General features: G+C 64.5%; 4 protein-coding genes across 4 annotated transcripts; 3 read left to right on the forward strand and 1 right to left on the reverse strand.

The window, feature by feature from the left end:
• Window positions 1–102: 102 nt before the first annotated feature.
• Window positions 103–3474, forward strand: CHLRE_09g413533v5 (uncharacterized protein). Its single transcript, XM_043066333.1, has 2 exons — window positions 103–228; window positions 373–3474. Exons 1-2 carry the CDS (start codon window positions 194–196, stop codon window positions 578–580), a joined length of 243 nt encoding a protein of 80 aa, XP_042921629.1. The 5' UTR covers window positions 103–193; the 3' UTR covers window positions 581–3474.
• Window positions 3475–3842: 368 nt separating this feature from the next.
• Window positions 3843–8304, forward strand: CHLRE_09g413566v5 (uncharacterized protein). The gene is made up of 4 exons (XM_043066334.1): window positions 3843–4412; window positions 4520–4966; window positions 5058–5655; window positions 5810–8304. Exons 1-4 carry the CDS (start codon window positions 4119–4121, stop codon window positions 7501–7503), a joined length of 3033 nt encoding a protein of 1010 aa, XP_042921630.1. The 5' UTR covers window positions 3843–4118; the 3' UTR covers window positions 7504–8304.
• A 2658-nt stretch (window positions 8305–10962) lies between these two features.
• Window positions 10963–14554, forward strand: CHLRE_09g413600v5 (uncharacterized protein). The gene is made up of 8 exons (XM_043066335.1): window positions 10963–11231; window positions 11330–11379; window positions 11911–12346; window positions 12537–12756; window positions 13028–13183; window positions 13388–13521; window positions 13733–13876; window positions 14058–14554. Exons 1-8 carry the CDS (start codon window positions 11161–11163, stop codon window positions 14146–14148), a joined length of 1302 nt encoding a protein of 433 aa, XP_042921631.1. The 5' UTR covers window positions 10963–11160; the 3' UTR covers window positions 14149–14554.
• An 82-nt stretch (window positions 14555–14636) lies between these two features.
• CHLRE_09g413650v5 (uncharacterized protein) lies at window positions 14637–23312 on the reverse strand. Its single transcript, XM_043066336.1, has 18 exons — window positions 21935–23312; window positions 21580–21774; window positions 21051–21425; window positions 20843–20926; window positions 20549–20671; window positions 20231–20401; window positions 20038–20075; window positions 19734–19860; window positions 19194–19389; window positions 18772–19061; window positions 18312–18653; window positions 17627–18111; window positions 17236–17422; window positions 16953–17082; window positions 16595–16816; window positions 16383–16459; window positions 16152–16243; window positions 14637–16010 (listed from the first exon to the last, which is right to left on the reverse strand). Exons 1-18 carry the CDS (start codon window positions 23108–23110, stop codon window positions 16004–16006), a joined length of 4317 nt encoding a protein of 1438 aa, XP_042921632.1. The 5' UTR covers window positions 23111–23312; the 3' UTR covers window positions 14637–16003.
• Between the last annotated feature and the right edge of the window lie 1853 nt (window positions 23313–25165).

A 25165-nucleotide genomic window follows, 5' to 3' on the forward strand; every position in this document is an offset into this window, starting at 1 on the left:
TGCATGCGCCATTGTTGCAGCATGCGGGGTAAGGTTGCTGTTGCCCCCAGCCCACGTTCCGGCTCTGGCACAGCAAAATATTCCGCTGCACCGCATGCGCCACTGTTACAGCGTGCGGGGTAAGGTTGCTGTTGCCACGGGAACCTCACCCACCCTTGCCTTGGGCCGGGACAAGTGACAAAAACGCCCCAAAATGTCTTCTGCGATTCTCAGAAAGACCCGCTCAAGGTGCGGGTGCAGGCGAGCGGGCGAGGAAGCGGCCAAGGGGGGGCATGGGCGATGGTGGGGGGCGTTAACTGCGCTGCGGTTGCGGCGCATGTATTCCGTGCACACGTAAGGCATGTGATGCAGCCTAAACCCCTCCTACTCCAGATGTCAACATGTGTCCCTGATTCGCATGCAGGTGGGCGCGGTGCTGGTGGTGCGCATGCCGCCTGAGCTGCAGCTGTGGCGCACGCACCTGCACATGGCCACGCTGGGGGTCTCGTACCTACTGTCATCCTACGGGGGCGGTGCTGGTGCGGTGCGTGTCGCCAAGCGCGTGTGCATGCGACCCTACCATCATTTCAGGGGCGATTGATGGAGCCGGCGACTGGAAAGGCAAGCACCAGTTGTCCATCACAGATGAAAAGGGCGTTCGGCTGTACCTGCCACGCCACTGGGCATGGGACGGTCCCGCGAACACTAAAAGCCTGGTGACCAGCAGGGATGGACCTGGAGCGTCGCCACCGCCGGGGGGCGTCCCTCAGTTGGCAGAGGCCGCTGTGTAGCTGCTTCGCGTGTGCCGACGCATAGCGCTGTCCGGACGCTTATTGCATTGCACGTCCGCCCGAGCGCGCTGTGGGCACCTTGACTTCGAAGAGCGGGGCTACGCACGCATCGTGACGACTGGGGTGTGCCGACCGTTAGACCTGAGGGTGGGCTATACTGGTCACGGTGATCAGAGGCGATAAAAATGCAGCCTCATGCAATTTGCTCAAGCGGCCAGAGTAAGGGGAGAGACATGCGTATGAAGCCGTAAGGTAGCGCAGCGAGGGGGCGTGAACATGGACCGCCTGCCCAGTGCCTTGCGAGATGTGGGCACGAGACGATATGGTTCTATAGAGACCACAGAGATGCTATTGGCCGGTCTGAGCGGCAATGAGAGACGCGGCCAGGAGAGACGTCAGCATCAGTCGCGGAACCCCCCGACCCTGACAGTGACAGAACGCGGCCGGCGGTGAACTGGACTGGCGAGTATGATTCGCACATAAAGTTGTACATAAAGGTGTGGCATAACGAGGAAGGGGCTGCAGTCTGTCGGCAGCAGCCCGGGCATGGACTGGCGGTAGCTCGCTGCATAGGGGACTTGAATGCTCGAGTCCTACAGCGATGTCTGAAGACGATAAGTGGTTGGGGCGAAGTGGTAGGAGCGTTTTCCCCGAGGAGCGCTTGTTGACGCGGAGCCATCATGCGGTTCGGCTCTTCGGCTACCCTGGCCGCGGCGACGGTCTTTAGGCCGAAGCCTGTGCCAGTGGTCCGGGAGCCTAGCGCGCTTGCTTTTGTGTGAATTTGCTAGGCGGCGATAGCGTTTGCAGGCCTAGACTTTGAGGGACGACTAGAGAACAGGGCGGGTTGAGGGATGGAGACTGGGTATTGATGCTCACACCCTTCCCTAGCTTGCCCCGTGCCCTTGGTGGCCCTGGGGCGTTGTTTGAGCTACGGTGCGCATTTCCAAATAGCGACGCAAGCAGGGGGTAGTTCAGGCGCTGCATGGGGACGCTGCATGAGGGCAAAGTCTGAGTGGAAGCTGGCCCCTGCACCTTCCAGGCCTAGCTCCCCTGCGCCAATCGCGATGGTGGAAGGTGCCCGGGGCAATATAGGACCGCTCCGGAGCGCCAAGAAACTAACCCGGCACTCCTGTGTAATACGCCACGAGTAATTGACAAGCACGAACCTTGCTCATACCGGAAGAACAGTCTCTCAGCCCTCAAAGGCTCTTCTCCCCTGACAGCGGGCCTGTCAGCAAGTTCCCAGCGCCAAGGCGCGACAGTGATTGAGGCATAAGGCAATCCGCCAGAGCCTCCTCTTCAGCGGGCCCCTGTGCCCCGGCTTCACGCCCGGTCGCATCGACCCCGTGCGCGACTCTTCGTGACCCGTCTGCTCCCGCGACGTGGTCCTGTGGTATCTTACGGATTTCGACTACGTATATCGGCGGCTACCAGCGCCTGGACGGCAACAACGAGCCTCGCGAGTGCCTCGGCTGAGCCCATCGCCACCTACCGAGACCTCCCGACAGCTCTCTCCAGGCTGTGGCCTATCCCCTGGATTCTGCTTCCCCTTTGGTTTATCTACAAATCAAGACTACGTTCTGAGACTCCCCTGACGACCCCAACGTGAAGACCGGCTTGCGAGCATCGATTCGTTGCCGACTGCACTGGGTCAAGACCCTGAGTTGTTCAAGACCTCCAACAATACGTCTGGTTTGCCCCTGAGCCCTGTTTGGGAACAACTGATTGCATAGTGAGATTTCGGTTCCATTACGGTTGCGAGGCTCGCTTGACTCTTGGCTTGCAGCAGCCGCATTGTACATATTGTTTGGGAGAAGGCAGCTGAGTGAGACAGCTCCCAAAGCGCCCGTTGCTCGGACTTGTACTCCGGCTTGACACACGTGTCGTTGCCCGCAGTCCGCTTCGGCGCATTCAGTCCGCTTCGGCGCATTCTCCAACAGGTCCTGCGCGAGCTCGGCCCTCACGGCCCGGCGCCAGCGCCTTTATACCTATCCTGACCGCCAACGACGATTCAGTGGAGTAACAAGGCCTTCAAGACCTGGTTTATTGGGTGTACCGTCTGACATCAACGACGGGCATCACCAACCGCACCAACGCATTCAAGTTCAAGCGCATCCCCCCCTTGCGACGCACGAAACAGCTGCAGGCGTCGTCATACGACTGTTTCTGGGAGAAGCTCCGTTGTAGTCGGCCCCAACACATCGCGCTGCAAAAGGTGTCCGCCCAGCAGGACGTGTCCACCCGCGCAGAGTAGCGACAGCTGCCTGCACGGCTGCCTGGCGAGGCGGAGTGTGATGTGGAATTTACGGTCATGGAGTCCAGGCTGGCTGGAAGCGGGAGTGATGTCCATAAGTTCAAGATAACCAGGCTCGCTCTGGACTATGACCTAAGCATATGGCAGTAGTTACTAGTTAGTGAGACTGTGAGAGCAGGGTGCAACCCGGGTTCACTTGGGGGCGTGCCCGCCACCTGACGCCATTTCCCGCCATTTCAGACTTTGGTTCAGACTTTGGTTCCGACTTTGGCTCCGACTTTGGTTCAGACCGACTTGTAACATGAACGTGAAACGCCGCAAAGGCCCGTTGGTTGAGGCCTTGAGAGTACCTACGCCTCGACCTGTGTTACAGCACATCGAGGCGCACGCCGGTGACTGGATCGTGACAAAATTTCGGGCGTTGTATTCGGGCGACAAGTCGCTCGCCTTCCTCCTAGAGAATCGGCAGGCGGTGGTGAATGGCCTCATTAGTCAGCTGTGGGAGCCGTTGTGCTGGCGGCGGCGGCCAAGCGGGTCCCACTCCTGGAAAAAGCGTGTCCCCAGAGAGGCGCCCACGCGACGGCACCAAAACCCCTTGGGAGATTGTCCTTTATGGAAGCCGCCACGTCTACGGACGCCTCGCATCGCTTACTGATGCTTGAAGGACAATCTGTCAGGGGGTTTTCACCGCGTGCCGTCCGGGGGGTGCGTTTCCCCAGCCAAACCCGCACGCCGAGGAGGCCAGGAGACGTCGCCCCAAACAAAATGCAGAGCGGGATACAGACTCCGCCACTTAATGTATATGTTACATGCAATCTATTGGAGCAATAGCGCTTGACGGCAGGCTAAAACGTGCTCGTCGAAGCTCAAGTCGCGAAATTGACCGAAGCCAACATCCTGCATAGGCGTTGTTTTGGATCGTTATCGATTGCCGTCAACACAAATACCTACATAGGTGTAATCAGGCTACTGTCTGCCCTGATATGGCGTGTCTTGGCGAACGCGACATTTAGATGTTTGAGGTTGGCCCCGGCTCGAATTGGTGCCCCGGGGTTGCTCTAATGACCTTATGTGTGGTATAAGATGCTATAGGAATGGTATTGGGCTGGGGACACGACCGGCCCGTAGGGCAGTGCGCGAGTGGGACCCGCTTGGCGGCGGCGGCCGGCGTGGATGGGCCGGCGCAACGCCTCGGCATCCCGGTGACTAGCCGCGGTGGCGGGGGCGGTGCCGCAGCGGCGGTGGTGTGCATCCAGTTCGATGCCACCTTCCCGTGCGAGCTGGAGTCTAAGCTGTCGGAGCTGCTGGACGAGGGCGACGGCGTGGTGGCTCCCGCCGCCGGTGATATCCCCAGCCTTCGCTGGGAGGCTGAGGCGCAGTACTCGGAGGCGGGGCCCCCCTGCCATCGGCCGACGACGCGTTCGCGGTGGGACTGGGCAGGTGGGGGCGCCAGGTGATCTTCCAGCGGGAGGACATCGATCGGTACCTCGCGCAGGCGGCCCGGGGGGCCCAGGTGCGCCGGGTACGCCACCCGCCGCCTGCCCCGGCTGCCGCCCGGGCGGCGGCCGCGGCGGCTTCGGACGCGGCGGCCACGGCGGCCGCGACTGCGGCTGCGGCTGCGGCTGCGTCCGTGATGGCGACCGCGGCGGCGGAGGCCGCGGCTGCGGCGGTCGCCGCGGCGGTTGCAGCGGGCGCGGACGCCGCCGCTGTGGAGGTGCTGAAGGCGGCGGCGGCTGCTGCCGCAGAGGCTGTGGGCGTGGGCGTGGGCGTGGGCGGCGATGGCGGCCGTGGCGCCGAGGCGGACCGTGGGCTCGGCGGCAGCGGCAGCGGCACCGGCAGCGGCAGCGGCCGTGGCACCCGCCCGTGGCAGCAGAAGGTCCACGGCCGCGTGGTGTCCGCGGCTGAAGAGGCGGACGCGGTAGTGGTCCGGTCGCTGGTGCAGGTAGGCGGTCTTCGCCGCGGTGATCGCGAACGCGGCCGTGGTGCCGGCGGTGGTGGTTGACCCCAACCCCTTCCGCATGCTGGTGGACCAGGACGCGATGGAGGACAAGCCTGACGACGATGAGATGATGCCGGACCTGACGCCGACGGCGCTGGACGCTGCGGCAGCTGCGGCCCGGCGTGCGGCCCCCAAGCGGAGCCGGGAGCAAGCGCAGGCGGCGGCCGCGGCGGGCGAGGCGGCGCTGGCGCTGGCCATCCGGGAGAGCAAGGCGGCCAAACAGGCCCTGGCGGCGGCGGCGGCGGTGCAAGCCGCCGCAACAGCCGCGGCGGCGGCGGCAGCAGCGGCCGGGGCGGCGGGCACCCCGGCGGCGGCCGAGGCCGGGGCGGCCGCGGCGGCGGCTGCGGCAGCGGGCGTGAGTGGCACGATGACCGCCGTAGAGGCCACCGCTGCGGCGGGCGTGGAGGCGGCCTCGGCGCCGGCCGCGCCGGTGTCAACGGCGGGATTGGGTGGCATCGTGGGCCCGGCGGTACTGCCCGCGAAGTGGAGCGGCGGCGGTGGTGTGGGTGATGAGGGCCTGGCGGGCGGCGTCGGGCAGGGGCTGCTGGTGGATGCGGAGGCAGCGCCGGATGTCAACGCGAAGCTGCAGTGTCAGGGCCGGCGGGGCGGTCCTGGCGACTTCATGGACGTTAGCTCGGTCGCCCCGCCCGGGGGCGGGCAGCAGTAATGCGGCGGCCGAAGCAGGCCGCTCCGGGGCCCCGGCCCTTGCGGGTGGGGTCGCATAACGTGCGGGGGCTGCGGAAGCGGGTGCCCCACCTGGGGTGCTCGCGCCTGCACGCCCTGCAGAGCTGCTGGGAACGGCAGCACCTGGATGTGGTGTGTCTCCAAGTCTTGACTCGGACATTGACCTTGTCACGGCGGACCTGGCGGCAGCCGCTCAGCGGCCGCATGCACGCGAGTGGACTGCGTGGTGGGCGCCGGCCCAGAAGCCGGAGGGCCGTCGTGTTACTGGCGGCACGGCAATCCTCATTCGTTCGAGCCTTCTGCAGCAAGGCGCCATGGTGCTCACTGGCGGCGCAGCTGCCGTGTCGGTGGCGGCTGGCGCGTGGGCGGGCCGCGGTGTCAGTTTGCAGTTGCAGTGGGGTGGCCACACCTTCACGCTGACGTCAGCCTACTTTCCCCTGGTACCCACAGCGCAGCAGGCTTTCATTCGTGAGTGGGTGGGCCCGCGGGCGTCGGGCTCGGGCGAGCACCTCCTAGCAGCTGACTTTAACTTTGTGGCAGATGTGGCGCTAGACACAGTCACTGGCCGGGCGCGCAGCGACGGGCCCGCAGCCGCCGCGCTGGCGGCGGCGTGCCCTGGCCTCATTGACGTGTTACGGCGGCGCCACCCGGCTCGCCGCGTGTGTACCTTCTTCCACCCCCACGGGGCGAGTCGGCTGGACCGCATCCTGTGCAGCGGCGGCCTCGAACCGCAGGTCCTGGAGTGCGGCGTCGCCGCAGGGGTGCCCTCCGATCACATGCTTGTGACGGTTGCCCTTGCGGCGTCGCCTGAAGCCGCGCCACCCGCTCGGAGCCTGCCCAGGGCCCACCTCGGTTTCCGGGACTTCAAAGACTTGGATCGTGACTACCGTGCCTGGCTGGGTACGGCCCTGGCGGCCCGCCCTACCGATCCTGTTGAGCTGCTGGAGTGGTGGCCGGCCCTTAAACGGGCTGCCGCCACGTCCGCCAACCGCCTGAGCCGGGAAGCTGTTACGAGGCGTATGGCCGCCAGCCAGCAGGAGGCGGCCGCGCTTGCGGCGGCGGCAGCAGCCGCCGCCGCGGTGGAGGCTGGTGGTGATGTGCAGGTGGCGGCGCAGGCGGCCGTGCGTGCGCGCTGCACGGCGGCGGAGGCCGCCGTGACCGCGGCCGGCGGCGCGGCGCGACGTACGCGCCACGCGTGGCTGCGTGGCGGCGAGAAGCCCTGCCCTCTCCTCACGCGCATGCTGCGGCCGGCGGGTGGGCCGCGCGTGATTGCCAAGTTGAAACAGCCCGGTGGCACCACTACATCCGACCCCACGGTCATGGGGCAGGTGATGGCGCGGTACTGGAGGGACGTCAGTGCCGCGCCGCCGCCCGCTCCAGACGCCCGCACGCAAGTCCTGGATGCGCTGCAACAGCACGGGCGCCGGTGTACAGCCGAAGAGGCGGAACAGCTGGGGCGGGGTGCGGTCTCGGCGGCGGAGGTGCGCGCGGCGCTAGCCGCTGCGCCGGCTGGGCGCGCGGCGGGCCCTGACGGCATACCGGTGGAGTTATACCAACACCATGACAGTGATTTTGCGCCGGTCCTAGCGGATGTGTTTACGGCGGTGGGGGAGGGGGCTGGGGTGCCTGGCGGGCTTCTGGATGGCGTGTGGTCCTTCTTCTTTAAGTCGGGCGACCCTACCGAGCCCTCTAATTATCGCCCCATCACGCTGACGGATACCGATTACCGCACCCTTGCCCGTGTGTTGTGCTTGCGACTGCAACCGGTGTTTGGGCGTATCACTGACCCTGAGTAAACTGCGTTTCTGACGGACCGTCGCATTGCCGATAACGTCCTCTTGCTCCAACTTACTCCTGGCCTGTTGAAAGCCGCCAAAAAGGCCCCGGGTGTGGCGGCCTTCCTAGACTTTTACAAGGCGTATGATACGGTGGACCGCTCTTTTCTGCTCGCGTGTCTGGAGCGCATGGGCGTGGGGGCGGGCTTTCTTACGTCCCGCCTGTTAACTGATACGCGTGGGGCGGCGTTGGTGAATGGACGTGTGTCAGGATGGGTGCCGTTGATGGCGGGCGTGCGGCAGGGCTGCCCGTTGGCTCCGTTGCTCTACCTCGCTGTGGCACAAGCCCTCCTGTCATGGCTACGTAGCCGGGGGCATGGTGTGCTCGCTAACCTTGCGTCGGTGCTGGCGTCCCAGTATGCGGATGATTGCACGCCGTTTTTAGAGGGGTTTCAGGCGGTGTCGGGGTTCCTGGCGGACATGGATGTGTTTCGGCGGGCGTCTGGACAACGGTTAAACATGACTAAAGTTGAACTGATGGTGATGGGGACGGTCGGCGGTGCTGGCGCCCTGCCGGCCGGCGTGGCTGGCCCGCCCCTGCCCCCTGGCTGGCGTGTGGTGCCGGCGGCCAAGTCACTCGGGGTGCATTACGGGGATTGGGGCGCACTTACCCCGCCAGTTACGTTTGAGGCCGTGTTAGGGGTGCTGAGCAAAATCGCGCGCATGCCCGTGTCCATGTTTGGTCGGGCGGCCGCGGCGTCGGCTTATGCTTTGGGCAAGGTCCTGTATCATTTGGAATTTGCGGGTCTTCCCCAACTGTACGTTGTTGACCGCCTGCTAGCCAGGGTAGCGGCGGTGGTGGACCGGCGGCTGTCGCCGGCCCAGTTTGATGCCAACCCCCAGGCACGCCCGCCTGGCCTCTCCGTTGAACTTATGCAACTGCCTCCGGCGGTGGGGGGGGCGGGCCTGTTACCGCTGGTGCCGCATGTGAAAGCGCGGCAAGCCGGCCTCGCGGTCCGGTGTGTGTTGGGTGTGTGTGGTCTGCTGCCGTACGTGCCCCCGTGGACCTGGGTCGCAGCGGCGTGGCTACACCAGGTGCACCCGGCGGCAACGCCCCTGCGCTTGTTGGTGCGGGGGGCCGCGGACCGTGTGCTAAATAAGCCGCTCACCCCGGCGGGCAAGCCGTTTGCGCGCCTGCTGAAAGCCATGACTGAATTGCCCGCGGTGACTCTTGTGGCGCCGCCCGAGCCGGGCGCGTGGGTGAGTCATGTGCCGTTGTGGGCTAACCCGGCGCTGTGTGAGGACGGCCGCACGTGGGAAATGGCTTTCGCGGATTTGTTCGCTCTGCCGGGACTGGCGTGTGTGGGCCAGCTGGTTGCAGCGCATGACGGCCTGAACGAACTGCGGCAGGCATGTACACGCCCTTGGGCGTGGGGCTCCCGGTTTGGTGAAGCGTGTGGGGATATGTATGTGACTGCTGTGTGGCGGCGGGTGCTGCACTGGAGTACGCGGGCGCGCCTGCCGTCGCCCCTGCCGGGGCCGGCGTCGCCTCAAGCGGCGGCCGACCAATTTGCGGCGGCGGTGGCCCTTCTCCCCGCTGGCTGGGCTGCCGCCGCGCGTGCCGCCCAGCTGGCTCGGGGGCTTGCCGCCGCGCTGCCGCTCCCGGCGGCCGACATCGTGAGTGCTACGGCGGAGTCGGTGCAACAGGTGGTGCGGGGGCTTGGCTGGGTGCAGTGCGGGGGGCCGCCCATCCTGCTCACTGCCTACACGGTGAAGGCGGGTACCGTGCTACAAATGGCTCCACAGTTAGCCGCCCTGAAGGCTAAGCATTTGCAATATGTGTGCGACGCGGGTGTGTCGGGGGTGGGGGCTGCCCTGGCGGCGGGGGCCTTCGTGTGCACCTTGGCCCGCTTGTGGTCGCTGAAATGGGAGAATCATCATAAGGAAGCACTGTGGCGTGTGGCCGCCAACGCTTGCTGGTCGTTTCCACGGCATGCTCGCGAGCGGGCGCGAGGCGTTGCTGTTGACCCGTGTTGGGCGTGTGGGGTTGACATGCTTGATGGGGACCGGCGTCACTGGTTTTGGGACTGCACTGTTGCGCTGTCCCTGCGGGAAAACATGGGGATGGCTATGGGTTTCCATGCCAGAGGATGCTCTAAGTGCCTTCTCTCGTGAGGAGCTGTGGTTAGTGCGCCCGCCTGCGGGGCTTGCGCCACCTGTGTGGGATGTGGTGTGTCTCGCTGCTATGTCTGCCCTTGACTTTGGTCGGCAGCGTATGGTTATGGCCGGGCTGGCGGCGCGAGCGAAGCTGCCGTCGGCCCGGGTGCTGAGCATTGGACTTGCCGTCGTAGCTGACTTCTGGGGTCGTCTCCAGACGTTTGTGACTTTGGGTATCAGGCCAAAGGGTTGGGACACTGTGCCGTCTGCGCATCCTTTCATCTCTCGGGCTGTTGGTGACGGCATGGTATTGCGCTTGCCGTATGACGCTGATTCCCCGCCTCCCTCACCGTGAGAGGTTGTGGGTGGTTGGGGGCTTGGTGTGTGGGCAGGACGCACGTGTGGGCGACCGTTCTAGTGCCTGGACGCTTGCGCCCTGGTTAATGCGTGCGCTGTGCGTGTGTGCTGCGGCCTGGACGATTCCCGGCACTCCTGTGCCTAGGCTTGTGGCGTTGAGGCACAGCGGTGGGGCTCTGGCGGGTTGAGGCTTGGCTAGGACTCACTATGCGCGGAGTCACACGGACGTTGACCGCGGGAGGGTTTGCAGCAAAGTCGGGGTTGGTGGAGTCCAGTTGGGCCCTGATAGCATGTGATCGCTCGGCGTCTTCGGGTGCTGGGACTGTCCCCTCTGTAACATCCGCATTCATACGCAGCCCTCCGCCCAAAGTTCAAACCCTCCCAAATGCCCGCATATGACATACGTATTCTAAGACAGAGCTGTATTGACCTGTCCGCTCGTCGAGCTCATGACATGCTCCGACATGCCCCGACATATTACACGAAGAGCTGCTTTTAGCCCCCACAGAGACGTTCTATCAGCTATATAGTCACTATTATGCACGACAATAATAAAGCATTGAGGAAACGGCTTCTCGACGCACGTACTGCGGTACGTGGGGCCTTGCGTGGGGCGGCCTTGAAACGGCACGCGTGCGGGGTTTGGCGGAATGTGACCCGATTGACAATAGTTAGTGGGTATGTGAGGGCAGAGGTGTTATGCAACCGCTGACCGCTCCGGTCGCTCGCTCCCTCCGTGTGGAGTGCCCTCGAGGGATTCCCTCAGATGGAGGGCAGAGGTCTCCAAATGAGCTGCCCTCGTGATGTACCCTCAAACCGAGCAGAGGTGTGCCCGTGGCCCGGGCAACAGGTACGTGGTATGCGAGGCAGCGCTGGAAACGGCACGCGTGCGGATCGTTCGACCCGATCGGGTGCCACGAATCCTGGTTCGCAACTACGGTAGTCACTCGAGTGTGAATGAATAATGTATTGATAGCCATGTTTTCATTAGCGCTCGCCTTTTCCGCGTTGGCTTTTGCATTTGGAGCGATTGAACCGGAAATCGACCATAATCCCCTCAACAGCACGCTCCCACCGCTGCAACAGGATGACTTTGTTTTTGTTGCAACATCGATGCTGCCCCGTTTGCCACTGCTTCACGCGACAAGGGCTTGGCGGAAAGGCATGCGCGCAGTGTTCGTGACAGAAACGCCGCTGGAGAAAGTGCCTCTGCATTTGTTAGCAAGCTCGTTACGGTATGTCTGCTAGTGTTCTCAGGACGTGTGACCCGCTGTGATCGTGTCGCACGCCCTGTGTTTCGCCTGACACGCCCCGCGAACGACTGTGACTGCAGGCACCGAGAGCTGCTGGCATACTACCCGAGCTATAAGATCATGCCCAATGGTACGTGCATGGCTCTCAGTAGGCGCAGCGGCATGGAGGAGCACAACTGTCTGGGGTCCGACACAAACGCCGCACGAACAGACACCCTGAAACTCGCTGGAAAACACCGGAACACGCTGGGAACCGCACCGGAAACCGCACCAGCGGGGGGGGGGCATGCTAGCACGTGTGCTTGCTTGAACTACGTGAACCACGCTGCGGCGGTTCATGTCGGGCATTGGGCGGACCAAGCCGGAGGGGCAGTTGGCAAGGGCCCGTGCGCAGCAGCGCGCCGGAAACCGTGCGGAAACCCATCTGAAGTCCAAATGAGAACCTTTGAACATCTCCCTTGGTAATCGTGCATGAATATGTGGGACTGTGGGAGCTACCCCACGTGCGACGGCTGCACAATTCAAGAACCTGCGCCGGAAACCGTCTGACAACTTTGCATTCCAACTGAAGCACAAAGCTGAGGGCTTGGAATGACGGATGCCGGCTCCTGCTCATCTTAGCCCCTGTTTAAGCCTCTAACCCCGACCACCGATCGCGCAGGCAAGCGCAACCACTACCAGGATGGCGACCGGCGAGCCGCCATGGCTCCATTCCTAGGCTACGCCATGCTCACGGACCCAAACCTGCTCGCGCCCCACACGCGGCACCCCGCTGCGCTGCTATCAATGGGCGACGGGGCTGGCGGAGGAGTTGGCGGGCACGGGCGACACGCGGGGGGCGCGCTGCAGGCAAGCGCAGGGGGTGGCCCTGGAAGTGGAGCAGGGAGCAGCTCAACCACGGGCGTGGCGGCGGCGGCTGACGCGGCCGCTGCGGCTTCCGCCGCGGCCTCTGCAGCTGCTGCGGCAGCTGCTGCGGCAGCGGCGATAGCTGCCGCTGCGGTAGCGGGGCGCGACGTGGGTGCGAATAGCGCCACTGGTGCCGCCACTGCCAGTGCTGTTGGCGCTAGCGACGCGGGCAGCGGCGACCCATTCAAATGGTAGGCCCGGGGGATGGGTCGTGATTGCTGCTAATCAGCTGGTGGCGCTGCCGCCCGTCGTGCTATCATTGTGTCATGCACGCCCGCGTAGCGCCCCTTTTCTTGCTCAGCCCACCATGGCAGCCGCTCTCACGCCGCTTTAGCATTCGCATCCGCAAGCATCTCGTTGCACTTTCTGTGCCCCTCCCAGGATGCTGTTCGGTGATGATGACACAATCTACTGGATGCGCGGCGTGAAGGCGCTGCTGCGAGACCTGGACCCGCAGCAGCCGCTGCTGCTCACTGACAACCACTTCCGCGGCAGCGACTGCCCCAGCCAGCACGCGGGCGCCTGCCGCGCCTGCACCGCGCCGGGCGCCACGGGGCCGGGCTCGGGGCGGCCGGCAGAGGAGTGCAAGTGCACGGTGGAGGTGGGTCCCGGGAAAAGGAACGAGCAGTGAAGGTCTTTGGTACAGCCGAGATCAGCGGGCGGCTGTTTGGGAGGGTTTGGGGCTCGGCACTCATGGAAGGCTGTGCCTCGCAGCCCCATGCCCACCTTCCAGCCGGAAGGTTAGCGTCCGTTGGCCGCGCCTAGGCTCTCCATGCCCGCCTTTGAGCCCACCGCACGACAACAACGTCCAAAGTGACAACGGCGTACGTCCAAAGCCACACGGGCCAGTGCCGCTGCTCCCACTTGCGCAGGCGCTTTGCGGCCGCAATTTCGGCCACAATGTGTCGGCGTGCGTGAATCTGTGGGAGGGCGTGGTGCCTTTCGGCGGCGCCGGATTCATTTTCTCCATCGGCTTCTTCAAGCAGCTGACGGCATACAGCAACGGTGGCGGCTTCAGGGCCTTCGAGGTGAGGCGGCGGCTGGGAGCGGACGGAAGCCGCATACCGTAAATTCGCGCCACCCAACCTTCCCTCATTGCCAGTTCACTTGCTCATCGGTTGTAGGCAGGGGTTATAGGCAGGGGTTGGGGCTGGGCGAATTGCACCATTATAAACGTCACATTTGCGGCTCCCTCGCCCCGTGCCCCGGCTGCACCGCGCCGCACTCCGCAGGGCTGCGTGCACCACCCCTTCAACGGCTCCATCATGGGCTGGCCCGAGGGCGGCGACGCCATCCTGTCGCGCTGCCTGTGGCGCATGGGCTTCCCGGTGTCGGTGCCGCCGTTGGACTCGCCGCTGGGGACAAAGTGAGAGGCTGGGTGGGAAAGGGACATCGGCTCGTGCCGGGCGTCGGGTGCCCAGGAAGATGCGCGAAGGAGCTGCTGCAGCCGTTGCGCACGTGTTTGTCTGCCCCACCGCAGACCCCACGGCAACTTGCTGGTGGCCTTCCTGCACATACGTGCGAAGGTCAGCTTTGCGCAATTCACTCGCGGTCACGTGTCGCGGTGATTCCCGCAGGCGCTTCGGTGAGACTCTGACGCTGCAGCGCCTGTACGCCGCCGCCGCCGCGCTGTCCAACAACTCGCTGCCGGAGGACGCGGCGGCGCAGTGGACGCACGGCGCCACAGTGCACCTCAGCGTGCGCGACTTCAAGTCATACTGGTGAGGCGTGATGTGGTGTTGACGGAAAATTCGGGAGTCTCGGCCCGGGCCTTTTGGTGAAATGCCCTCAGTGTTGTTATGCGTGAGGTGCAGCCTCTTGCTTTAGCGCCTCTCGCGTGCACGTGCAAGCCATGTCGGGTATGCACTGACCGCGGATGCGTCGTGCGGATACGCCACACAGGGACGCGGCGGCTGCGGCCAAGATGTTCATTGCCATTTACGATATGGTGGCGGAGCGGCTGTGGCCCACCAAGCCGCGGAATGGCGGCTAAGAGTTGACATGAGCACTTGCATGAGCAGAGCTCGGGCGACAGCGTGCGCGGCCACGCGCCTAGGGTGGAGGGTGCTGGGGTACATCGCTGTCGGGCGTGGGATGTGGGGTTCACAAGTACGCACGGACGTGAATTGCTGTAGGGGCCTCTACATTGTGTGCAATTACTGATTAATTTATGCGGCGGGGTGGGGTGTGAACAAGTGGTTGCGTATGAGGCAGGCGCTATCTCTGTGGGATGATACACATGACGCTAGCTGCGGACTGAGGTGACAGCTGTTGCCGGAGTGTGTATCCTTCGGCCTCGCACTGTAACCTCAACTGTATCTTAGTTTCTGCGCAAACCTGGGCAGCGTACCGGCATGTAATGCTTCTGGGCGCGATGACTCCACGCTGGCTATCTGATGGCGGCTTGTGGCCTGTGGTCAAACCACTCCTGGGAAAGGAATCCAAGGGCTGTGTATGAAGGTCTGCAGGAATCTGGGGGGTCGTGACGTAGGGTAGTGCTCCCGCACTTTTGCCTTCAGGGGTACGGGGGCAACTCCCACCAACCTTCGGCAGCGGTCGGCAACCGCCCCCAAGTCCCAGGCCCCGTGCACTCTTTGGGCTGAGCCACGGTCTGAAGCGCTTAGCCCTCCACGCTTATCACGAATCCATGGGGGCGCAGCCCCTATAATCGCCCCTGTCCGTGCCTGGCCGCCGGGATTGGCCGGGTTTGCAAGAAGTACCGTAATACAAGTCCATGGGTCTGACTGTCGCACGGTCGCGAGCAAAGCGACGGAGCCCTGATATTATACTTATGCCTACGGTATATGAGGCAAAGTATGTCAATGGCAAACAGCCCGGGGGCTTGGGGCGTCCTGTGCTGCCTTTCATTCTCTGAACCGCTATGCGTGCCGCTATGTGTGCCGCGAGTGTGTCGGTTCCAATGCGCGCCCATCTTCCCGCATTGTCTGCAAGGCGCAAGCCCGCACCCGCACCGTGTCTCAATGCCTCGACGTCAAATGATACGATAGGACGTGCTGGCTGAGTGCTCAAAGGTACAAAGCGTGACCAAAGATGTGCTTAGTCATTGCTCCACTACCCGGCACTGGCCTATTAACTGCCAGCATCATCGAGTGCAACCGAAACTACAGGGCTCCTATCTTAATGTCTCCAGACATTAATTGGCCATTTTGGCCGTTTCCTAGACATTCCTCCCGGGTGCTAATGTCTGGGGCGAGACTTTGTTGGCCCGGGTTTGGGGCGGGTTTTGTCCCAATTCCTATAGAGAAGCCCCCAAACCGCCATGTGCCCAGACAAAAGACGGCGGCCACCGGGCCGTTTTTGTCTGGAGCTAGACATTTCCCCAAAAACAAGATACGACCCCTGACCGAAAGCCTTCATTATCCGTCCCTGGCTGTGCATCGCACGTGTCGGTTGCGCTGCTAGCATGTGCGCATATTGAACTCCTGCGCCTTCCTCATACCGCCCGTCTCATGCCTGCTTCCTCTGCACTTTGTCGCCTGGCTATTGCTTTGACGCACAATACTGTAGCATAATCCACTGTAGCTTCCACGCCCGCGTCTGTCCGGCTCCGCATGATCAACATGCCGAACATATGTGGACTTCCATTCCCCAAACGTTGACACGGTCAGCACCAGCCCAAACACTGCCCTACCAAGCTGGCGCGCCTCGTCCTATCTGCGTATTACCGCGTGTGCATCCCTTCCGGGCTTCAACCTCCCTTGGTAGAGGCACACCATAGTAACACCATAGTAAACCCTAATACACCGCCCCCCGCCCCAGTGCCCATGATGCACTCGTCCATTGCTCGACGCGGACCGGCCCAAGCTCCCAGCGTCGGCTCTGCGCCCTCAGATCCTGTGCGACAGCGGACAGGAGGACAGACTCAGACAGGATTGGGCCTCGGCGCGTGTGGTAGTGCGCCATACACCCACGTGGCGTCACATGGCGCAAAACCACCACACGACTGCCGTCCAGTCCCCCATAGCCGGCTCGCACCTGTGCTCGATGACGTTCATGATTTGCAGCGGCGACAGTACCGTCATGCCCGCGGCCGACAGCACCGGGTCCGAGCTCATGCCGGCTCGCACCTGTTGTGCGTGAATCCCAATTTGCTTAGGAGCGTTCCGGTGGTGGTGGTTGGTGCGCAGTCCGCATCGCGGGCATGCAGGCATGCAATCATCCAGTTTGCATGAAAACTTTACCCAAGGCGCTCTTACAACCACGCACCGGGTCGCCGCGAGCATGCGGTTTGGCAGGCGAGGGCCGTGGCTGTGAGGACTTGGAGGGCGTGGTGGTGATGGCCGCTGCGGATTGTCGTTTTGGGGAAGGTCAGAGAAGGGACAACAGTTGAGTTCTGCAGTCCATGCAGTTCAGGGGGCCCACCTATGAGGGCGTCGTGACCAGCACCAGGCCTCCCGAGCCGCACAGCCCCCACACACCTGCCCGCGCCGCCACCGCTGCCGCGCTGGCCCGCCGCATCACGTCCGCCGCCTCCTCGTCGCCCAGACACAGCAGCCGCGCCGCCGCCTGCAGCTCGCGGAAGTGCTGTCCGCCCGCCGCAGCCCCGCCAGCGCCCGCTCCGGCTCCAGCTCCGCCCCTGCGTGTGTAGGGCGCAAACAGCTGCGCCAGCCCGGACACGTCCGCAGCGAACTGCCGGGCGCCTGCGGACAGGGAGGACAGGGAGGGAGGGCACGACGGGCGGCAGCTCAAGCAACAGTAGCGCTGCCGGACCAGCCACTGCCACGCCATGCCCGGCTCAAGAATCCAGACCCAAGCTGTTTGTTGCTCCGTCGTTACCCGCGCGCGTGAAGCGGCTCTCCGTAGCGATGAAGTTGAACACGAAGCGGTTGATGGACAGCGCCGCACCGCGCCACACGTCTGCAAACGTGACCTTGTCGCAGGTGCGCGACAGCCGATGCAGCGTAGCCTGCGCGGAATGAGCCGTGTTGGGTAGGATTGGCGCGCCACCAACCTCTGCAGCGACACAGCTCCATAGCCAGTATGCCGTAGACCATCCACCCGCAAACCGCCAGCATCCGCCACAGCACCCAACACTGCACCCTGCACCCGCACCACACACCTGCAGGAACAGCAGCGCCGGCGCGAAGGAGGGCGTGATGCTGGCCGCCGGCCGCACACCGCCTCGCAGCCCACCCTCGCCCGCCTCCCCCAGGCGGCCGCCGCTCAAAGCCTCGTCCAGGTCCTCATCCGGCATGAAGGGGAACTGCGGGTTGGCCTCGATGGCGTGCCGGTACGCCACCGAGTGCCTGTGCGAGGCAGAGCGGGGGGCAGCATGCCGGGGGTGCACCCGAGTGGCGTGGCTTGTGACCGGCTGACAAACTCCACCTGTGCCCCGCGGAGCCCTCCCACTCCTCTACCCGCCACCGAGGGTGGGACCCGACACTTAGCCACTGCCCATCTTGCCGTGAACCCCCGCTCCACACCCTAAACCCCACACCCTATAGCCTCACCTGCCAAAACCCAGCGCCACCTCCCGGGCCAATTTGAGGCAGCCGTCCCGGTGCAACCGCCCAAACGCCGCCACGTACTCCCCGAGCACCGGCGGCAGCGGCCCACTTGCGCCGCCGCCGGTCCCACCTCGCGCCGCCGACGCCAGGCTCGTGCCGCCGAGGCCCGCGCCGCCGGCTAGCGCCGTCACGCCGTCTTGGAGCGCGCGCCGTGCCGGTGACGCGCCGCCGCCGCCTGTGGCGGCCATCAGCCCGCCCCAGAAGCCGCCGCCCCCCAGCTTGCCTGCAGCTGCTGCAGCCACCGAGCCAGTGCCACGTGACGCTGGTGAGCCGGGAACGCTGCTGCCGCCTGCACCGGTGTCCCCTGCTCCTGCGTCTGACACGGCGTTCAGCCGCGCCAGGGCCGCCACAAGGGGCGCCAGGTCAGTGAGCAGCAGGCTGTGCAGGTGGTCGTCCAGGTGGCGGGCGGCGCACAGCGCGGCGCACACCTGTGAGGGGAAGGAGGGAGAGTGGAAGTGTTACAGGGCGGCGCGCAGGAGGCAAGGTGTACCGAGTTGGCAGGAGACAGCCGCAGCCTTGGGCGCAGCTCACCGCTCACAATCTTCCCACAGCGGTGAGCCCCTACACCGCCAAACCTAGTAAACAACATGACAAGTGAGTGTCGTCGCGACCATCCCTACTTCCTCACCTTGGGCAGTCCGGCCTCGCCCAGCGCATCGCCGCCCGCCACCGCCACCTCCACCAGCCGCCCCAGCCGCCGCTTCAACAGCCCCAACACGGGGCCCGCTGCCGCCTCCAGCCATGCCGCCTGTGCCGCCGGCGCCGCCGCCAGCCAGCGCGAGCGCGCCACCAGCCCGTCCAGCACGGCCGCCGCCTCAGCCGCCAGCACTGGAGGCCATGTGTCGCGCTGCCAGGGGCCGGGCGGCGCGGCCGCGCCACCGGCCACGGCTATGGCGACGGCGCTGGCGGATGCGGAGGTTCCGTTGGCGTCGCCAAGGTCGTCGAAGAGGCCCAGAGCGCGCGCAGTGGCCTGAAGTGCAGAGGGAAGCGCGGGTTGCAGAGTTGCACTGCAAAGGGAAATCGGGGCCAGTACCATGAAAGGGCGGCGTGCAAAGGAGGCATGTGGGTGACCCGCGGCAGGCGCGCACCTCCTCCGCCGGAGCTAGCAGGCAGCTGTCGTCGTAGGCCGCTGCCTCCACCGCCCTCAGCGCCGCGCCACCCTCCGCCGCCGCCCAGCCCGCCAGCGCAGGGCCGAACGAGATCTGCTGTCCACCGTTCGCGGCGCCGTTGCTTGCGGCAGCTACAGGGCCTGTAGCAGCATCTGCGGACGGCGACGCCGCCGCCACGGCTGCGACTGCGACGAAGCGGGCGTGCATGTCTGAGGTGCCGCCGGCGGCCAGCGGGTCCAGCGCGTCACAGGCGCGGGCGGCACCGCGTGCTGCAGCACGGGAAAGAATTGCGTGCGGTGGGAGTGTGCAGGCACGGAAGCACATTGTATCTCACTGAATGATGATGCTCATGGCAATACCGATAGCAACAGCCCCTCGCGCAAATCGTTGCCCAGACCCACCGCCGTCGCCCGCGCGCGCGTAGCCCTCTAGAAGCGCGCCCGCCCGCGCTGCCGCCGCCTCTGCTGCCGGCCCTCCTGCTCCCAACAGCGGCAGCAGTGCGACGTCCCAGGCGGCAGCCGCGTCCATGAGGCCAGTCCACAGCCCCGCCGAGGCGGCCGCGGCCTCAGCAGCGGCAGTCGCGGCGGCAGCCTCCGCCTGTGCCAACGAGCGGGAGCAGACCGTCTGCATACGATGCGCCGCGCGAGAGCGCAGACCAAGTCCCCTCAGCACGCTCGCTGGGAGCTGACCATACAGACATATGCACATGGCGTCTACAAGATTACAGCACCCCATAAGCCCCAGGTCCCCCGGCCTGGTACGCAGGTCTAAAGCGTCTGCCATGCCGCCCCTTATGGTTGGCTGAGCAAGTCGCGAAAACAGGTTTGTTGCTGCGGACAAGGACAGTAACCGCATTCCAATTACGCGTGTATACACCAGAACGCACGCCAGAAGCCTGGCCCCTATCCATCCGCCACGGCCATACGTCGCACCCCACTCACGCCGCCGCCGGCCGCCGCCTCCTCCTCCGCCGCCTCCGCCGCCTGGCGCTCCGCCTCCGCGCTGGCCGCCAGCAGGGCCGGCAGCCGCACGTCTCGCAGCAGCGCCAGCAGCTCCTCCTGCACCGCCCTGTGGTGGGGGTGGGGGTGCCGGGGCACGGTGTGCGGAGTGGGTGCGGGAGCGTGCGACAACAGATACGTCATGCATACGTGCACATATACCCAGGCACAACGCCAACATATGTGCGCCACAGCACAAACTCCTGCACAGCAACGGAGTGCCAGCGCGCACTGCACTTGGCCCCACCGTGTAAACTCGGCGGGCATGTTGTAGTGTGGCTTGAGCTGCGAGGATTCGGGCCGGGGACGTTGGAGCGGGAATGAAAAGGTTTGGTGAGGGCTTGGCAATGCCACGGGCTGGTGGGAGCGCGGCTGCATCGCACAGGCCATCAATGCGGGAGGCAGCAGGCGCAACAGGGCTGCCGCCAGGCCCTGCCTACCTGCAGGCAGGCTAGCATGTCGTCCAACGCCGCCAGGCAGTGGCCGTGCCGCCGCAGCCAGGACAGCGCGGTGGCGAACAGCCAGGCGGGCCGGTCCAGCCGGCCGGTGCCGGAGGCCGCGCCGGGGTGGAAGTGGGAGCGCAGCCGGCGCGACACCGGCTCGGCTAGAACCTGGGCAGCGGCGGGCCAGAGGGGGCGCAGGGCCAGCCGGTTCAGGACTTAACGGTTGGTCGCCTTCCGCAACACCACCTCTGTAAACCCCGCGCTAAACGTGTAGCTTCAGGACAGAAATGCTGCACACAGCCGCGCCTCACGCACCTGGGCCGCCCACAGCAGCGGCTTGGCGGGCTCCGCCTCCTCCTCGCCCTCGCCGCCCTCCGGGCCCTCCTGCTCGCCTTCATCGTCCTCGTACCCAGAGCCCGCAGAGCCGCGGCCGCGCCGCTGCGAGCACCGACATAAGGGAGCCGAAAGCTGTGAGAACACGTCATGCGCACCACTTGCAATGCCGCGTATCCTGCCTCCCGAGGCCTAAACGCCCCCTGCTCGCCAGAGCATTTCGCCACCGCCACCGCATTCCGCAATGCGGGTCCGCCAAGCCGCCTGCCCGCGCACCTGCGGCCCCGCCAGCAGCCTCAGGAAGGCGGGCCGCTGCTCCACCGCCATCTGGAAGTGCGTGAGCGCAGTCAGAACGCCCACCTGCGGGGGCAGGCAATGACCGAAATCCAGGAATCGTGTCCTTGCAAAATGAATAATGGCCACACGCTCTCAGCCGTGTCCACACGCTTCCACACCCAAGCTTGCACACGCCCTCTGCACCTACCAGGCGCCGCGCCAGCACCGGGTGCGCCTCAAAGCCCGCGAAAGCGCCGTCGCCATCTCCTGCTGGTGCTCCCGCCGCCTTCGTAAACTCTGGGCCTGGTCCCGCTCCAGCCTCCACGCCCGCCTCCGCCTCGGCCAGCGGCGGCGGCCAGCGCAGTGCCGTGAGCAGCTCCGCCGCCTCGCGCCGCAGCCGGCCTGCCAGTGCCGACCCCACGCCCGCCAGCCGCCGGCTCAGAGGGCCCTCCAGCGCGGCGGCCCCCAAAGCCGTTGAGGAGGCGTCAGCGCCAGCGTCCACGGCGTCGCTGCTCCCACCGCTGGTGCCCAGCTGCCGCAGCAAGACCTCAGCAGAGCCACAGTGCTCTCGCAGAGCCTCCACCTGTGCGACAAGAAAGGTGTAAAGAGGAGGACTGCTGGACGTGCACATGCTTGGTAGGCGCGCATCAGTGGTCATAGGCGCGATGGCGACCGCAGTTGAGGGCATGTCTTCGGCAGGCACGTCTGGACTGTTAACCCGTGACAGCCACGCGCACCTGCGCCGCCGCGTTGGAGATGGCGGTGGTGACGGCGTATGCCGCGCTCACGTACTCCGCCTCGGCCGCCTCGCCGGACGCCACCGCGGCCGGGTCGTGGTCGGCACCGCCCTCAGATGCCCCCGGCGGCGGCAGCGACAGCGCCTCAAAAGCGGACAGCACGCGGCCGGCCTCGCGCGCCGACTCAGCAGCAGCCTGTGTTGCGGTCCACCAGCGAGTCCGTCAGTTCGGAAGTGCGCATTGGGAAACCGCCGGGCGCGCGGTGTGATGCATGGCGTGTTGCTACGGATGAATTGACAATCAGGTATGGCAGCCCACCTTTATCAAACCCACACTCTACTTCCTGCCGCCTCACCTTGAGCATGAGCAGGTAGTGCCGCGCCTGGCCCGCCACGTCCATGGCCACCACCATGCCGGGCACGTCGCCCGGCACCTGTGCGCCGCCCTCGGGCCCTGCGCCCTCATGCCCTGGTGTCGTCACAGGCGCTGCCACCGGGCCTGACGGGTCGTAGTCAGGGTCTAGCGCAGCAAGGGCTGTCGCCGCGCATTGCGCCACCCACGACCGATACTGACCCCGCTGCTGCTGCAGCAGAGACAGCATGCCCTCAGGATCCGACGGCCAGCCGGCCGCGGTGCTGGCAGCAGCGTCACCGCCCCCGTCGCCCCCGTCGTAGGAAGCTTCGCCACGGCTGTCATAGCCGCCGCCGTCGTCCATGGCACCGACTGCGGCGCCGTAGCCGGCAGCTGCCGCCGCCGCCTCGGCGTGGCCCGCCGGGTCATCCCCGCACTGCCCGTACTGATACCGCCCGGCCTCGCCGTCTTCGTACAGCTGCTCGCCATCCGCGTCATAGTATCGCCTTTGCTGTTGCTGCTGCTGGTGCTTGCCGCCATTGGCCATGGCGACCTGGTTCAGGCGGCTGGGGCCTGCGCCTGAGCCGCGCCCACCGCCGTAGTTATCTTCTGGTTGATACTGATGCTGCTGTTCGGGCGGGTAGGGTCCCTCCTCGGACACCGCCGCTGGCAACATGCCGTTCAGGCTGCTGCCACCAACACTACGGCCGCTTGCCACACTGCCGGTGTGTGTAGCGTAGGAGCCGGTTGAGCCCCGTCGAGAGGGAGAGGCGATGCCTACTGCTGCGCCGTACGCGTGTGGGAGGTTGCTCCCAGTCCCCGGACAGATGCCGTGCCCTGACGCCGGGCCTCCTCCACTGCTGCCTATGCCGCCTAGAGATGGTCGGACCCAAGAAGCGAATGAGCCAGCCGAACGGCTGTCCGGTGCCCCACTCTCGTCAAGGGTCAGCGACGCGCTGGACCAGCGGTGGCCGGCGCCCTGGGTGCCGGTGGGACTGATTCCCGGATGATTGACTCCGCTATCAGCAGTGAAAGGCAGCAGTCCGTCGTGTGCGTCCGCGTCGCTGTCTAGCGCTTCTTGATAAGTGGGATGTTGAGCAAGTGCTAGCGTTCCTGGACCTGCGTCGCGGACTGTCGATTGTGTATATTTGCAGTGACCCTCGCTGGTTCCAGGGTCCATAGCCCCGATGCAGGAGGCGCAGATGTTGATTCACGTCGGATCAGTGGCCGCAGACTTTTTAGCTTGTAAAGGAAGCTGATGTCACATGTGAGGTTGTATGCTCTTGAACAGCCAAAGTATGCCTATGATTCGCGAAAAGATGTTGGCTTCCTCCACTCTGAGGGTCGAGCCGAGGAGAGCTTCAACTCCGCAGCGTGAAAATACGTAAATCCATTTGGTCGGATAGGATATGGCCGACATTATACCCCGCGTCCGCGCAACAAGAGCGGGGCGTGTTGCATGGGCCACCCCCACTCCCTACCCTGGCACCGGTGGGCATTCTCCTCCTTTCTCCTTCACGTCATTCAGCAGCAAATAATCAATAATTGGCTCATGGCGGTGATATTGGGCAATACTGGGAGGTACAAAGCGTCCAGGCCCGCTGTCCAGCAACGTGCGCTTTAGCTGTATACGGCAGTGCATGGTCATCTGATGCGCCGTGGCACAGCTGCGGGGCAAACGGCCTCCGCCACGGGTTGTCGATGGGGCGCCATGTGCTTCCCTGGACACGGTCAGTTATAACTGCTGGTCCATGACGACGGCACACGTGCGTTGATTAGGATGGCGGAGCTATGCCGTGCGCGTTTTACTGCTGTGCTTAAATTTATTTGGTTTCACGTTGTGGTCCAGTGCATGGCAACCCCACTGCTGACGGGAGCGCGTGGAATCCAGTAAGTGGCAGTGTGCTGGACCCAGACTCCGTCGCAAACCGCATGGAAAACCTGAGGGCGGTGGGGAAACACTACTTAAATGACAAGATAAGTGGTTCCCCCCGCATGGGAAAAGCCACGTCTCTAGTCTGAGGCCGCAAGCGTCTACCTCATCTCCCGGACATAGCCGGGGTCATTTCGTACAGGCACGGCCCGCCATGTGTCAAGGTGTGTCCCGCTGCCAAGCACAAGCACAGCCAGCACAGGACAACCAAACGCAGGAAATCCTCTAGCCACAACACTCCTCACTGCTGCGGCCTACCTCATACTGTGCTGCGCTATGATTGCCGGCAAAGACTGCTAACCAGCTCGTGAACTGCGTCAGCAGGTCCCTCTTGTAACCAATGCAATCTAACCAGACACCGGCCGGCCGGCCTCAACCTGCGCGGCAGCGCCGCTTTTTGGGCGACGCCGCGCTGTCCTCCTCCACGTACGTGGCCTTGCTTGCAACCTACCTGAGCTTTCTACCGCCCCCCGTCTCCCAAGCTATTACGTGTATGTGTTGAGAGAGGTCAAGGTTGGAATACGTTAGGTAGGATGGAAACACACGATCATGCGTGGTATCCCGCGTGCGTGACAAACTGATAACACAAAGATCAACTCGTCCTCAACTTTAAGATTCGCTGTCGATGGTGCAGTGGTTGCAAGCGCAACAGAAGGAGAGCTGCAAAAGGGTCAATCAATTAATTAGTGCTGGTGGCGCATGTTGGTGTTGGCAGGATGGCAGCCGGGGAGCGTGATCATGAGTGTGATACCGTATGCCGGCCAGTTGATTGTGATAATGCATACGAAGTGGGGAACCGGCGCCCGTGCTGAGCAGGCCGTCTCTGCATTGACCCGGATTGACGGCAGTGCCTGGATAGCGATGGCGTTTACCGTCTGGATGAGGTAACATGTCTGCTGTGACCGCCTCCTGCTAACCGGCCTTCTATGCGTGCTAGCGACTACAACTTCTCTTCGTGTCGCGCACATTCGCGTTCGCATTTCGACAGCACTCCGCTAGCGATAGCGTGTGATTGGGAGTGTGTGTGCTGCAGCGTTGTGTGTACAGAGTATGGAAGACAGGTTCATGCTGTCCTCCCCAGCCGTCCGGCCTAGGCCCGTTGACGTAGGGAGCTAGGTGGATTGATCCTGTCTCAGCGCGCGCGAGCCCCAATTAACCGTCCTGAGTGGTCGTCTGTTCTAGGCGCAAACTTAACACATTGCTTCGGCGTGTGGGGACGCCGCGTTGGCAAGAGCCACGGATGGTCCTAATACCGTCGGGGCATGTCGCACCCGTGGAGGACACTGTAATTGGCGGCTGGGC

This window comes from Chlamydomonas reinhardtii, chromosome 9, assembly GCF_000002595.2.
Source record: "Chlamydomonas reinhardtii strain CC-503 cw92 mt+ chromosome 9, whole genome shotgun sequence".
NCBI lineage: Eukaryota > Viridiplantae > Chlorophyta > Chlorophyceae > Chlamydomonadales > Chlamydomonadaceae > Chlamydomonas > Chlamydomonas reinhardtii.